This window comes from Scylla paramamosain, chromosome 30 (assembly GCF_035594125.1).
Source record: "Scylla paramamosain isolate STU-SP2022 chromosome 30, ASM3559412v1, whole genome shotgun sequence".
Lineage (NCBI taxonomy): Eukaryota > Metazoa > Arthropoda > Malacostraca > Decapoda > Portunidae > Scylla > Scylla paramamosain.
In genome coordinates, this window is record NC_087180.1 from 9,081,615 (window position 1) to 9,096,614 (window position 15,000).

Below are 15,000 nucleotides of genomic sequence, written 5' to 3' on the forward strand. Positions count from 1 at the left end.
TCATAATATTCATATAATAAATTCTCTAGATGGGACGTTAAAACAACTTTAATGACTCAAGACTGGGACAAGCAACCACAGACTCTGGGAGGGAATTCCAGAGACCAATACTGCGTACAGCAAAGGAGCACTTCCTAATGTCAAAACTGATGCAGACATGGGCCAACTTGTGTTGACAGTCCCAGGTAATGTTGACAGCTGGATAATACAAGTCACCAAAACTTGGAGGATTTACCATGTATAATTTGCTACATTTTGAACATGTCTTAATAATTGTCTTAATGTCTTAATAATCTTCTTCCTATTACTTTATTGTTTCAAGAGGACTAATTTCCCCAACTCAACTGGCCTTCTTTTTTTTGAAAATCTCTCTCTCTCTCTCTCTCTCTATGGAAGCAGCAGCATAACACTTTTTAACCATTTTTCTGTGCCCTTGGGTAGCCCGTCTCACACACACACACACACAACTCTGATATCACCAAAATTGGGGACTACTGTATATACTAATTATAATCACAAGAAACCTTAATTAGAAGACAGCCAGCTTTAAATAAGTTGTTATAATCTTTAGGCTTACACAAGAACTGTTATGGCTTTTTTGTGAGTGCATGACATGGAAAGGACAATGATATGAAAGGAACCATTTACTGTACTTAGATAGTAAAATACAGTAGGTTTACCAGAATTTTCATGACACAGGCATACTATGCCTCAGTAATATGTAATGTAATGCTAACTTTTCACAAACATGTCAAGTATGAAAAATTTTCCCTTGAGAAAGAGGCAGGAAGAACAGAAAAGTCAAATATATATATTTATATATAATATATGTATGTACAAATTTACAGACAATAGCTAAGTAACAAATTTGTACACTAACAATATCCACAAAATGATTCTGTCTCAATGAATATGATATATGCATCAAATGATATCATGTTGCTGCTCACCTGGTATGTGTCATAACCTTCTAAGTGAACAGCAGACACACAAATATACATGAAAGAACAATGAAGAACATGGCACAACGATGGAAGAAAATAACATCCAAGACACCAGTCAGAACAGTCATGGCAGAAAAGTTGATGAGGAAAACGACTGTCTTTTATCTGACATGCCAGCAAAATGAGCATTTTTTTTTCTTTTTTAGCTCACTGGTAGCAAATATTACTTGATAATGTGAGGTTCCTGTTAACTCATGTTTACTGACCATATATCTATTTTTGACCTCTGAAAACTGTGTCTGAGAATGTTCTTCCTCCAACAGGCCGGTGGAACACTTACACACCTTCCTGGTGTGTCTATAATAATATTATTACATGAACTTTGGCTTAATAATTTTGTATCTTGAGCAGGATACACTGTGACTAAACCAATACCATACATACATAAATCTACATTATAAATCTCACTCGCATTCAACCTTTGGTACAAGTAATCCTTCAAGACATCTCTATGTACAGGTGATGACAGTGGGAGGTGCAGGATGATGATGTGTACAAATGGTAGTATGGTGAGCACATCTCTTGTATAAACAATTTTGTAATAATCACCACCAATACTTTCAAAAAATATGTTAGTTTATGACATGAGTGACTACCTTGAGTTGCAGGTGTCCCGCACACAAGAGATGGGACACCACAGAGCACTCCCAGCTGAGGATGCTTCACTATTCAGTGGTAGACTCCTGGAAATTGATGTGAGTGCCTCAGGATCCTCTAATACTGAGTGTGATCTGGGAGCCTACTTGGAATAGCAATGTGGGATATTTGGCGTAATTATTTCAGGAAGCACTTTCCTAAAGAGACTCACTACACACACAGGAATGAGGAAAGAAATGGACAGTTTTGAAGATGTCATTGGATGACTCTGACTATGAGTGATGAAAAACCAAGATGAATTTTTCAAATGTAAAACAAAAAAATAATGTAATTTATTAAGTGATAATATGAACTCCATAAATACAAATCAAGACCAGGAATGTAGTATTAAACTTTAGATCACAATCATATGGTGAAATCTGAAACTGTCATGCATTCCACCCGCCTTAAGGGAAGAGTATGACTATCTCATATCACACTAGCTTGAAGTTTATCAAGATCTGGCTTTCGGCTGATGGACCCTTTCCTCCGTGGAAGAGTAGATGGCTGTGTGGTGCTGGTGGTGGAGTGTGGCAGGGTGGAGTGGCTAAGGGCAGGGGTATGAGGTGGCACCACCAGACTAGTGTCTGGGCAACCATTCTGCAGTAAAAGATCAATAACTTCCTTGTCTCCTGCCCTTCGGGCATAGAAGAGGCTTGAACGTCCATCTGCATCACATGCTTTCACATTGGCATTGTACTGCAAAAAAAAAGTCATCTTGAAACTTACAAATTTAAGAGGAACTAATCTAAACATGCATGCATGCATGTATATATAACCAACATACATGTATAATACTGACAAATTAATGAACTATAATTCTTCAGATATATTAAGAAAATGTACAGAAGCTAGGATTTCAGAGTGTTATGCACTCCCTTATTCTAGCTTATATTTTCTATAATTTTCTTTTAGTCTTTACATCATCAAAATACTTATTTTTCTGTCCAAAAATATGACCCACTAACAAAATAAAGCCTTTTGAGTATAGATGATAAATCTGTAAAATGAAATATATATATATATATATATATATATATATATATATATATATATATATATATATATATATATATATATATATATATATATATATATATATATATATATATATATATATATATATATATATATATATATATATATATATATATATATATATATATATATATATATATATATATATATATATATATATATATATATATATATATATATATATATATATATATATATATATATATATATATATATATATATATATATATATATATATATATATATATATATATATATATATATATATATATATATATATATATATATATATATATATATATATATATATATATATATATATATATATATATATATATATATATATATATATATATATATATATATATATATATATATATATATATATATATATATATATATATATATATATATATATATATATATATATATATATATATATATATATATATATATATATATTTCAACGACTTACCCAGAGAAGCAGCTGTACACAGGGTAAGGAGGGAAAGCTGGCAGCCAAGTGCAAGGGTGTCCTCAGGTCTCGAGGAGGTGCCAGTGGGTTATTGATGGCGTCCCCTGCATGGGGAAGCAGTGCTGAGAGTCGCTTGGTGTCTCCACAACACATACAGTCTACAATCTGCAAATAAAGTAACAACTATGATGTTTCTTTTTTTTCTCTTGTTTTACCTCAATTGAAATATCTGGACAGTCCCTTTCATGTGAGCAGGATTGAAAGTGAAGTGTGTGTATTAACAACAGTACATCTAGTGAGATGAAAAGAATAAATTTTGATGTGGCAGTAAAAGAAAACATTTAGTTGTCTGGAGGATATAGATGAATATGATATAAGACAATATACAAGAGTAAGACGTCAGAGGATGAATATCTATAAGATGGAATAACAGAGCAATGGAATATTAGAGAAAGGTGGAGAAAATGAAAGGACCAAAACCTGCCTGGATGAGAAATAGACAGGAGTGGACTCTTCTGTTGTGGCCATCCACCTCAAGGGAATTTTCAAGGTGTTAAAAATAAATATGCAAGTACAAAGGATGAGGAATATTACTGCCATAAATCATAATGTAAGACAAGCAATGTGTAGATACCAGTTTTTGTGTATGAACTGCAATTCAATCTGAGTCAAAATAACTTAACAGTGCAATGGAGGTTTTATTCATTAAACTTACTTGTTCATTTAAGGGGATGTTTGACTGAGGGTGAGCCAAGAACTCTTTACCCTCATACTTGGCCCTGATCCAGCGTTCCTTGTCTTCCCTGCTTGAGCGAGGATTGGGTTTGGTTTGGCCTCGCAGACTGGCTTCCCACACATGGTTGCCAACTTCATTTCCAAGAGCCATCATGACTGCAACTGGGCCAGACCTACGAGAAAAATTATAAAGATGTTTAATTTTCATGAACACAGCACACATTTGACATACATGATAAACAAAAATATATTCTAACCGGAAAATCAATGGAAGTAAAAAGTGAATATTTCAAGATATTGCTGTACACCAAATATTGTTCGTCATGCCTTTATAAACTTACTTCCTGCACCAGAAAACTTAGCAGTAGTAGGAATGACCAGCCATTTTATAAGATCAAATATTCAAATCAACATTTATATATAAACTGTGTGAATCACCATTATTCACATAGATGTGCAGAAGACTCCATTACTGAAGGATGAATGAGAAAACACACTTATTAGAAATAACACAAGTCAAAGTCACACTTACGGCCACTCGTCAAGGTCCAGTGACCTGACTTTGGATATATGTGAGCCCAGGTTCCTGTGGATGCCCGAGCACTCAATACACATGAGCACCCCGAGGTTGATACTGGCCCACTCAGGATCTGTGAAGGCAATGATGATGAGAAAGAGAGGCCATCATTAAGTTGCTTCATACAAGATTCCCCTTTTTTTTTCCTCCCCTTCTTGAAGTATTATCTTAAGTATTTACAATAACCCCTAAAAGTAGAGTGGATTTATTTAATTTCTACTTGCCACACATTATCAGTCAAGATGTAATCCATGAAAAACAAGTGCAATTAAAATATAAATAAATAAATAAATAAATAAATAAATAAATAAATAAATATATATATATATATATATATATATATATATATATATATATATATATATATATATATATATATATATATATCTATATATATAAATAAATAAATAAATAACAATAAATAATAATAAGTGATGAGTAAATGACAAAAGCGGGCATCAGTTGTTGCTAACATAACCACAGCATAAATCCCAGTTATCTGGGTTTGCTGTGGTAATAATTGTCTCAGTATGTTTTACAGCCATCATTTTGTGGGGCAGTTATAACCAATGTCTTGTGGAACCCTACCATGACCATTCCCTTGAGGGAAGTTCTACGGAACTGGCATCAAATATATACAAATAAAAATACATATAAAATAGTGATCTCACAATGACTACATAACCAGCTTCTTACTCATACCAAATATCTATTTCAAAATTTTTTTACAAAAAAATAAAATACATCATTTACACCAGTGATCCAGTGTTCCCTCCTGAACTTACTGGGGGCATCACAGTCAACACAGTTGAGGTTCCCAGGGACTTGGTTCTTGATGGTAATGATGGCCTGTGGATCAATGGGGTGGGCCTGGCGGGTCCGGCTCTTATTGGACTCATTGCCCTGAAGAGAGCACAAAATCTGCTGCTCAATAACTGTCACCCACTCATCCCGCTCCTCCTGGCTGGCTGCCTCAAAGTGCCACTGTTTGTTGTCCAGGGACACCAGACTGAATTCATACCCATCAGAGTCTGCATTGGAAGATTTCTTAGTTATAAGAGGAAATACCAAGATCAAAGAACATGTGACATACAGATAAAGATAAAAAAAAAATTTAGATGAAAAAACTGTCATTGAAACAACAAAACCATGACCAGAACATGATGTTACCTTCACACTCTGCATTCTTGTTTCCACTGCTTTTCATTCTTCTGTGTCGCTTCTTGACATTGGGTGTCTCAATTTTGGAAGAGATACTGCTGGAATCAATGCCATTGACTCCTGCTGGATCCTGGAGCGTCTCATAGGACATGAGAGTCACCTGTAAAGGAATGCCTCAAGATTTCAGCTTTCAGTCAAAACTTTGAAAACATACATAACATTATTTGGGAAAAAAAAGTCTTTAATGTTGGATTTGATTTATTCTTTCAATTTCCCAGCATCAGCTTCCATCACATCCTTTCCTACAATAAAATTGGAGACTTTTGTCCTTAGAAAAGATGTATTTTTTTAAAGAAGACTATTGTCACCAAGACCATTTCTAGCTCACAGAAAATAAAGATTCTTTCCTGTATACTTTTATTCCTGCCTCATTTCATTTGGATGTCAGCCTATTATATAAACAGATAATTTTATATTTAAATAAAAGGGAAAGAAGGAAAGGGAACATCAAAATCAAAATAAATTTACCTTGTCTTTGTTTGACTGTGCCGGTCCGGTGAGTGATGCTCGGCCAGCGAGGGGCGGGCCCGGTGTACCTGTGGGGTTAATGCTGAGGGTGTTCAGATCTGAAGCAAGGGGATCACTGCTGCCACTGCCTCCCACCACCTTGGAGCCTCGAGGCTTCATGCCGGGAACCTTCACAGTGGTGTACTGGAGTGAGATTTCTTTCCCATGCACATCTTCCATATAATCCTGCAAAATAAGGAAATTAATAAACTTGAGATATTATCATGGAAATATTTCAGTATAATACATGAATAAGAGATTTGATACATGAATGGTGGTATCTTAGCCATCCAATCTATAACATGAAACTTTGGAGACAAGGAATTTCATTGTTATGATTATTGGCTATTATAAACTAGTATTGCCAGTATAACATATAAAGCCAATGTTATAATTGTACCCAATGTGTGGTAAGTCACAGTTTAGTTTTTTTGCCAACCAACCAGTCAGAATGGTATCATCCAATACTTTGTTTTTATTTTCTTCTTTTATTTATGTTAATATTTAACTTGTAGTATCACAAAAATGTTATGTATGTCAACTATACATACTCTGATTTCTGGCTGTAATTATGCTGATTTACACACTTAGCTCCACAATGTTTTTTACTGAATCTGCAGAAATCTATGCACACACACACAGATCCAACAAGGCTTTGAAATAATTTTTGTGATGAGCAAGAATAATGGTAAAATAAAGGACCTATTGGAGGGGCTTGTCAATATGCTTGGAGTTTCTATTACTATGGTGTGACATGAGTTTCCTAGTGGCAAAAAGACAAACTAATTCTAATTATAAATTATTCTAATTATAAAGTGGGAGACTCACTTTGGTCTTATCATTTCAACAAATGTGGTAATATATCTGCTACTGAAGATTAAGAAACAATAAGTAACAGAAAAAAGTCTGGCAGATACTCACGTGCAGACTAGGGTGATAGGTGAGTCTTCCATTATCACACAAGGTGACATACTTCTTCTTCCAATCCTTGTTGAGGGCCTTGTTGGATTTCTTGTAGAGGTAACCCTGCTTGATGGGGATGGCTCGCCCACTGCCCACCTCCCCATTCTTGTTCTTCTCTTTCTCATCACTCTTCTTGGGAGTGAAGAGATTGGACTTTCTCCGGCTCTTACGGGAGGTAGTTGGGGTGGAGCTGGGGGTGGGGAGGTCCTTATTGTCCCGAGGAGGTGGTATGGTATCGGTGAGGATGTTGGCAGGTGTGGTCGTGGTGCTTGTAGTTGTGGTGGTAGAGGGTGGGGGTGGGGGAGCCATGAAGGTGGCTGTGGTGACAGCACCAGGGGCACTCACCCGCTTGAACCCATCATCCCGGATGGAGTCTGTGCGTGTCATGGCAGTCAGCTCGGCACCACTCCCATGGCTACTCCTCAAGGTGCCATCCTGATGGGGGCAAAAAAGCAAATTTAATATAAGATAACAGATACAGGAAGATCTGTGAATTAACTTTATGACAGCGTTCTATGGGTGAGTAATTAAGGGTTGTTTGTGTGCTATTTTGTATCCTAGACTAGATGTACCACAATACATTTTTTTTGCTAAATCATCAATATTTTCCTACCATAATTAATAGGAATCATAAGTAATAGGGAATCATGTAATGTAAAAAAGGTGTGTTGATAAAAAAAAGTACAATGTATGTGCACTGGCCATGACTACTGTACTGAACTGACTACATTACTTGCTGCTGAATTACATTTGTCAATAAATTGTACATTTGCACTTTGTATTACTGGCACTAAGTCTGAACACACTCCATATAAGTCTGGCAGGTACTAATTGCAGGGAGGCATATGTACTAGAGCAGTCAGCTGGTACAAGACTTAGCTAAAAGAAAATTATATGTAGTACCTCTTCAGGCACTTGAAGTTGAGCTTCAGGTGTTCTTGACCGGAATGGCAATTTTTGGCTTGATGATTTGGCAAGTGCTTGCAACTGTGAGGTAGTCATTAGTAAACTGTATGTGTATTCAGTACTCTTCAAGTTACAAGTATTCTTTATTGCTGCATTAATTTTAAGCTCAACATATATTCACAAGTTTGCTTTAATTGCCTCATGTTTTGTTTTGTTTCTTGTTGGAAGATGCCAGTGCATATATATGGGAGACACCTAGTTGTATAAATAGAATGTACTCTCTCTCTCTCTCTCTCTCTCTCTCTCTCTCTCTCTCTCTCTCTTCTCCTCTCTCTCTCTCTCTCTCTCTCTCTCTCTCTCTCTCTCCTCTCCTCTCCTCTCCTCTCCTCTCCTCTCCTCTCCTCTCCTCTCCTCTCCTCTCCTCTCCTCTCCCTCTCTCCTCTCTCTCTCTCTCTCTCTCTCTCTCTCTCTCTCTCTCTCTCTCTCTCTCTCTCTCTCCCTCTCTCTCTCTCTCTCTCCCTCTCTCTCTCTCTCCCTCTCCCTCTCTCTCTCTCTCTCTCTCTCTCTCTCTCTCTCTCTCTCTCTCTCATCAATAACTTTACAAACTCCAGATGCACAAAAAATAACTTGATGTGTAACTGGTGTAACTACTTGATGTGAATGCCTCATAGTAGTTTTATAAATGTATCCTTAAACATTATTAGAGTTCAATCTAAGAAACTTTCTTTTCTGTATATACAAGACTGGATACAATATTTCATTTGATAATTTCATTTGGGTAGAGTAAGGTCACACCTGTATCAAAGAATGGAATGGGAAGAAAAAGATGAGCAGTTATATGTCATAGAACCAATAATCTTAGAGGATGAACAGCTGAATTAAGCTTACCTTAGTGATGGTGTTGGTATAAACATGACTAGGTGAGGAACCAGAGATTGGCGGTGTGATCTGCTGGCCTGAGGTAAGTTGGGGTGTGAGGGGCGTGGGGATGTTGGAGTAAGGGGCAGGAGTGTAACCGTTGTTGGTGGGGGCGTAGCGAAGCAGGTGAGTCGGGGTGCCGGGCCGAGAATTGTTGGGTGTGAGGCCCTGTTGACTTAGACGCTGTGCCACAATCTTGGAACATGCTGTGGATGGAGTTAGGATAGTCAGGGAGATGAAATAATTTGTCAACATTTGTGTGGAAAGGTGGTCAAGCTTACACTACACTTTAGCAAGGTTAAGAGGGCCTGGAAGTGAAAGTAATAAACCATGATGCTAAATGACTCAGTAAGATGGTCAGGAGAAAAAAGTATGTTAACATGTGTATGGAAAGTGTCAGGCTTACAGTACACTTCAGCAATATTAGGTGGGCATGAGATAAAAAAAATAATAAAGTAAAAGAAAGTAACTGTGATGCCAAATGACTCAGTAGGACCTAGGAAATGCTAAACTGCCATAAAAGTAAGTGACTCATGTACGAAGGGTTGAATTCATATACACACAAAGCCTGTGGAAGTGGAAAAGTATGTCAAGGAATGTGAAGGAAAGGAACACAAGGAAATATTTGAGCTGGTGACAAGGCCATGGAAATAGACTGGTAACTCATGGATGAGGATAAATACTTTTGAGGAAGAAAAAAGTCTGAAAACAGAAAAGCTACTTATAAAGCAGGAAATGCTAATTATATATGCTTTGGGAAAGTGAAAATAAAAAAACGCAACTTGTTATAAGACCACAGTATAGTCCTGTTATCTCTGTAATATGCTTCATATGAGGCTGATCTAAACAACACAATTTATTAATATGACTTTTGTAAGGCAATATCACTCATATCATAATAAGCCGGAATTCAAGCTGGATATTTAAACAAGTATGAATAAGAGGTTTCTGACATTATTCACATTGACCCCAACAGACATGCCTGGGAAGGAATGAGCGTGGAAAGCGATGATCTATACTACATTTCTGTAGTGTATGGACTTTTTTTCCCTCATCAGGATTTTTTTTTGAAGTACAGTTGATTATTTGTGTATTCATGGCTGTGTTCTTTCCCAATGATGTTGCAGAATCCTCCTTAAGCAATCACAAGAACGAAGAAAACACCCTAGAAAACAATAACCTCGAGAGACATCAAAAGTTATGGAGATAGTGCGGCGCAACATTTGAAAATACGGTCCAGAGGGGCAGGCTTCCCTCGCTACCCTGCCGTGTGTGTCATGTTCGCGTGCGTCTAGGGCGTGTCTGTAGGGCCGAAGGAGCGGGGGGGAAGGGAAAGGCGTCCACTCACCATCATGGAACACTCGCTCCACATTGAGACCGTAGGTGGCGCAAGTCTCGTAGTAGGAGCACCTCTTCAGATCGGAGGCCAGCTTGCGCGCGCGGCCGTCGTCGATTACACGGGGGTTGTTCTCACTGATGCCATCTGTCAGAAAGAAACGGACATTAGAACATCTGAACATGAAAACTCGTCAGGAATTTGCAAATATACTATAAAGACCAAGAGAAGGAACGCTGAATGTTAGATCAAAGAAAGATGAAAGTATGGCATGATACAAGGAATATAACACAAGAGCACGATAAAACTTAAAACACAGAAACAAACAAACGAACAAACAAAGAAATAAATAACTTAATAGGAACGTATGATGCACATCACACATGAGACAACATAATGTGGTGACAGCAGCGGGGGATAAATATAAAGCTAGAACATCCTGTATTAATATATATATATACTCGTATATATATATATACTCGTATATATATATATATATATATATATATATATATATATATATATATATATATATATATATATATATATATATATATATAATATATATATATATATAATATATATATATATATATATATAACACCACCAGAGAAAAACGTGGCATGAGTGGAAAAAAACAGCTAAGGTAAAAATATGGCGTAGTGGTTTGGTGGGAGAAAATGACGCAGAAACATAGTAAACCTGTAAAAATACAAAACCACAGCAACGATATCAAAACGGCGGCGCATACACAGGGGTGGAGGGCACCGTGGTCATATTTCACGGGCTTATGACGGTGGATATTTTCAGTGGAGGCGTCAAAACTTGTATATGGGAGGGACTTAGGGGAGGCAATCACGCTGGCAGGGCAGGGACGGGAGAGGAGGGGACCTGCATGAGTTTTGCGGCGCCAATGGATAAAACTGTTTGAAAAATATTTTGTGTAAAGCTTATGAGGATGAAGGGCGGCCTGTCAACACGCCCCTCCCGCCAGCCTCCCCCCATCTCCTCCCGTCTGGCGTCGCTTTTGGATATTTTTATATTTCTTTATGTCTTCACGTCCCCCCATTATCAGTACTAATGACATTTCGGGGACATTAACTCGATCCCCCCTGCCAGATGTCCCCGGCTGATTACGCTCACTTACTGCCTTCACTTATTTCATTAATGGATTTCCTCACATACATTTAAGTTCCCAATGTTTATTCGTTACGTCGCAGTGCAGTGGAGTTGGGATACCGTTTAGGGAAATGAAGCAGACGCAGTGAAACTATCTGGTGTTTTAGAATGTCTAGTGTAGCCACGAGTCACCAGCCTCAACCATCTTTCCCTCTCCCCTCTCACAGCTTCATCTCCCTCCCAAAGAGCCATTATTCCTTCCCTCCCATTCCCTTGGTGCTTCCATAACTCTCGCCCCCTCCGCCCCCTCGAAGAGCAAGGAGGGAGGGGAGGGTTATAGATCCTGGGGCCAGGAGGGTGTCGGACTCAGCTTCAAAAACCAAGTGACAACAATGAAACGTGTCGCTAAGAGAGGGTTGCAGGGCTCCAACCGAGGCCGCGGCAGGATGAGGGTTGCCTAAGACGATGGGGTAGGTACGAGTAGACAGACATCATCAGAGAAAAGGGAGAGAAAGACAGGGAGGGGGAGAAGACCGACAACAGACAGCAACATCTCAAGAGCATTCCGCCCCCTTTCATCCCGCAGCCGCCACTCAGACCACGATGCATGGGATCAACCCTGCCTCTCATCCCTCCCTTCCTCCCTCCCCGCAGCGCGATAACACACCCTCAGCCTTCCCAACCACGCCATGCCAGCAGCGAATTCCTTCCTCACAGCACGACCAAACATACAATTCCACGAACTTGGGAAAACAGACGCGCGTGTCGAGAAGCGAAGTTGCAGAAACAAGCTTACTAAACGCACACGAGCCATAAAACCACCCAAACACGGCCGAGAGGAGAGTGCGGCGTGTGGAGGGATGGAGGGAGGGTGGGAGCGAGGGAGCATCGTGACACCACCTTCTCCCCTTCCTCCACACCCCTTCCCATCCCCTTCTTCCGCCGTCACCCTTCCTGCAACCTTTATTCTACTTGGTTACAGATCTCTTCGCTCCATCGAGGCGACGCTCTTCCCACCCCTCTCAGCGCCCTCCTCTTCGCTCCCTCCCCCCTAAGTTCATACACTTATATCGATCTCAAACATGGTCTCAGCGATGTTGACTACCGAGGGCCCATGGCTTGAGGGGCGGCTTTCCAAGTCACGTGACCAGCATAACTACAAGCTGCCTACACCCTAACAAGAAGGCGGCTGGGACGGCTGATGGAGGGAAATGTGGTAACGAGGTGCGAACAATCTGATGTTGTGTATTTGCATCGTGGGGGAAAACAAGATCAAACAACTAACCACACCAAACAAAGGGGAGAGGCTCGTGTGTGGGGAGGGAGGGAGGAGGAGGAGGAGGAGGAGGAGGAGGAGGAAGCTGCGAGGGGCCCAGGGGCACTTCCGGACGGACAGAGCCCGGCGCTCCGCCAGCCCAGCGGGAAACACCCAGCCCTCATCCTGCTCCTCCCGCTCACCTCCCTCCGCCGCTCAAGAACTGAATGGCACTGATTTTTTTGTTTGGGATGTCACTGCAATGTCAGCTTTCACCAAGAAAAGCGAAAGATCTACAAATCAACTCTTGGTGACAACGAAACCCCACGAATCTCTCTCTCTCCACAGTGGGCGGGATCGGAAGCAGCGTGTGGGGCTGTGGGCGAGGCAACGTGCTGGCTGGGCCTCAGGTCAGGTTACAATCGGCGAGCTCTCTCATTCCTGCTCCTGCCAACTCGCACTGACCTCTACTTCTCTCTCTCTCTCTCTCTCTCTCTCTCTCTCTCTCTCTCTCTCTCTCTCTCTCTCTCTCTCTCTCTCTCTCTGTATATCTGAATACGTATATCTCTTTCTAAACCCTTTTACCTCAAGCAGTTTGCCTCCCGAGAGTCTATGCGTCTCTCTCTCTCTCTCTCTCTCTCTCTCTCTCTCTCTCTCTCTCTCTCTCTCTCTCTCTCTCTCTCTCTCTCTCTCTCACACACACACACACACACACACACATCCTTCTAACTTTCACAAAACCCACCGACGAAGAACAGGTGATAAAAAAAAGATGTGCTGGCAGCTGGTGAGTCAGAAGCGACCCAGCAAGGAGGGACGGGAAGAAAATAGCTTTGTTTATTGGTTCAACCTGGTGTTACGGGCAGTCAGGCGCAGCTCCTCGATAAACCGTGGCCGTGCACTTCCTTCCGCCTTATCTCCTAACATGTCTTGGGAACACGAGAAGAAAACGAGAAGGAAAAAGAGAGAAAAGAACGGCGAGTCTCAATTTTCTTTTCGCTACACCGGTTTAGAAAGCAATCAACCCGCGTCTGGAGCTAAAGATACTCAAGATACGGTGTATTCTGAGACCAAATACACATTTAATTATTTTCCTACCAGGTTAAAACGTGTTATCAACTGACGGGGCATTTTGTTCCTGTCCGAATGAATTTTCACACTGCCGTGAAGTGAGATGAAAACGAACTCCCACAATTACTCATAGATAAATGTGCGAAGGAGTGGAGACCGGAGCTAATTATCAGTGTGTGTGTGTGTGTGTGTGTGTGTGTGTGTGTGTGTGTGTGTGTGTGTGTCAGTGTAATATTATCTAAGTAAGTCCTCCTTCCGCTCTCGCCTGGCCGTTCTGTCCTACCTTCCGTCCTCCCCCCAACCTCCCTCCGCCTGGAGGCATGAACCAAGGTCGTTCCTCTCATAAACCGTCCTCGCCCTGACCCTCAGAGACAAAGTCAGGTCACTAAGGTCCTGATAAACTCGCCCTGCACCACCACGCTTCACGCAGCCTCGCCCTGCACCCTACACACCAAGGCTCTTTATGGAGGGACCTCGCTACACACTACATTTCACCGTCTACGGATAAAAAAGAACCGATATCACGATGCTTAGACACGCCTGTGGACGAACAAGGGCAAGGCTGTGACTCGACTGCACCAGCACACCCATATTATCTTAGCGATTTAGTATAAACGTGGCAGTGAGGAGGAGACGGAGGAGGCGCAAGCTTACCCATGATGTTGACTCGGGCAGACTCCTTCAGAAAGGGGATCTTCATTGGGCCAGAGAAACACTTTATAGCGAACCTCTTCCTCCAGCGTCGTCTCCTAATGGTGGTGTTACAGCCTCTCACGATTCGGTAGCACTTGAGGGCCAGGGCACAAGCAAAGAGCCGGGCTCAGTCACTGCTCGCGCGTTCAGAGAAAGACTACAGCTTCCGTTCCCGCCTTGAACCGACGACCAACTGAGGCGCCTCGTTTACAGCGAGTGGCTGCGGAGGGGAGGGAGGAGTGGGAAGAGGGCGAGACACCGCCAGCCTCCCGCGACTACCCCCACCCCCGGCTCCCCAGTCCTCCCGTCCCCACTGGCTGGCCGCGGTAAATACGGAGTAGTGACTAACCTACTGGAAACATCAGGGCCTCATCACGAGCCATTTCCTTCCCTGATGACCCTTATGGCTTCCCCGTCATGCCCTCCTCGCACAAGACAATAACAAAAACACAACACCCGCGGACACTAAATATAGGACACCACCACCTCCCGCGCCCATCAGGTGAAGCAGCTAGGGTATTCCTGAGCCCCGTGTGAGGTGCTGAG

At 41.0% G+C, this 15,000-nt stretch overlaps 1 protein-coding gene across 5 annotated transcripts in view; it reads right to left on the reverse strand.

Moving 5' to 3' along the window:
- Window positions 1-801: 801 nt before the first annotated feature.
- The window catches only part of LOC135116225 (centaurin-gamma-1A-like), a 93,876-nt gene continuing 79,677 nt past the window's right edge, over window positions 802-15,000 (reverse strand). For 2 of the 5 annotated variants that reach the window (XM_064033575.1, XM_064033577.1), the window contains 11 exons: window positions 10,329-10,463; window positions 8,951-9,186; window positions 8,060-8,143; window positions 7,115-7,591; window positions 6,155-6,379; window positions 5,636-5,786; window positions 5,251-5,496; window positions 4,421-4,538; window positions 3,869-4,061; window positions 3,154-3,318; window positions 802-2,339 (listed from right to left, as the gene is read on the reverse strand). In XM_064033575.1, coding sequence (XP_063889645.1) covers window positions 2,070-2,339; window positions 3,154-3,318; window positions 3,869-4,061; window positions 4,421-4,538; window positions 5,251-5,496; window positions 5,636-5,786; window positions 6,155-6,379; window positions 7,115-7,591; window positions 8,060-8,143; window positions 8,951-9,186; window positions 10,329-10,463 — 2,300 coding nt within the window. In that variant the 3' untranslated portion in view covers window positions 802-2,069. Of the gene's footprint in view, window positions 2,340-3,153; window positions 3,319-3,868; window positions 4,062-4,420; window positions 4,539-5,250; window positions 5,497-5,635; window positions 5,787-6,154; window positions 6,380-7,114; window positions 7,592-8,059; window positions 8,144-8,950; window positions 9,187-10,328; window positions 10,464-14,415; window positions 14,651-15,000 lie in introns of those variants that run through there. The other 3 variants (XM_064033579.1, XM_064033580.1, XM_064033576.1) reach the window with 3 other exon arrangements.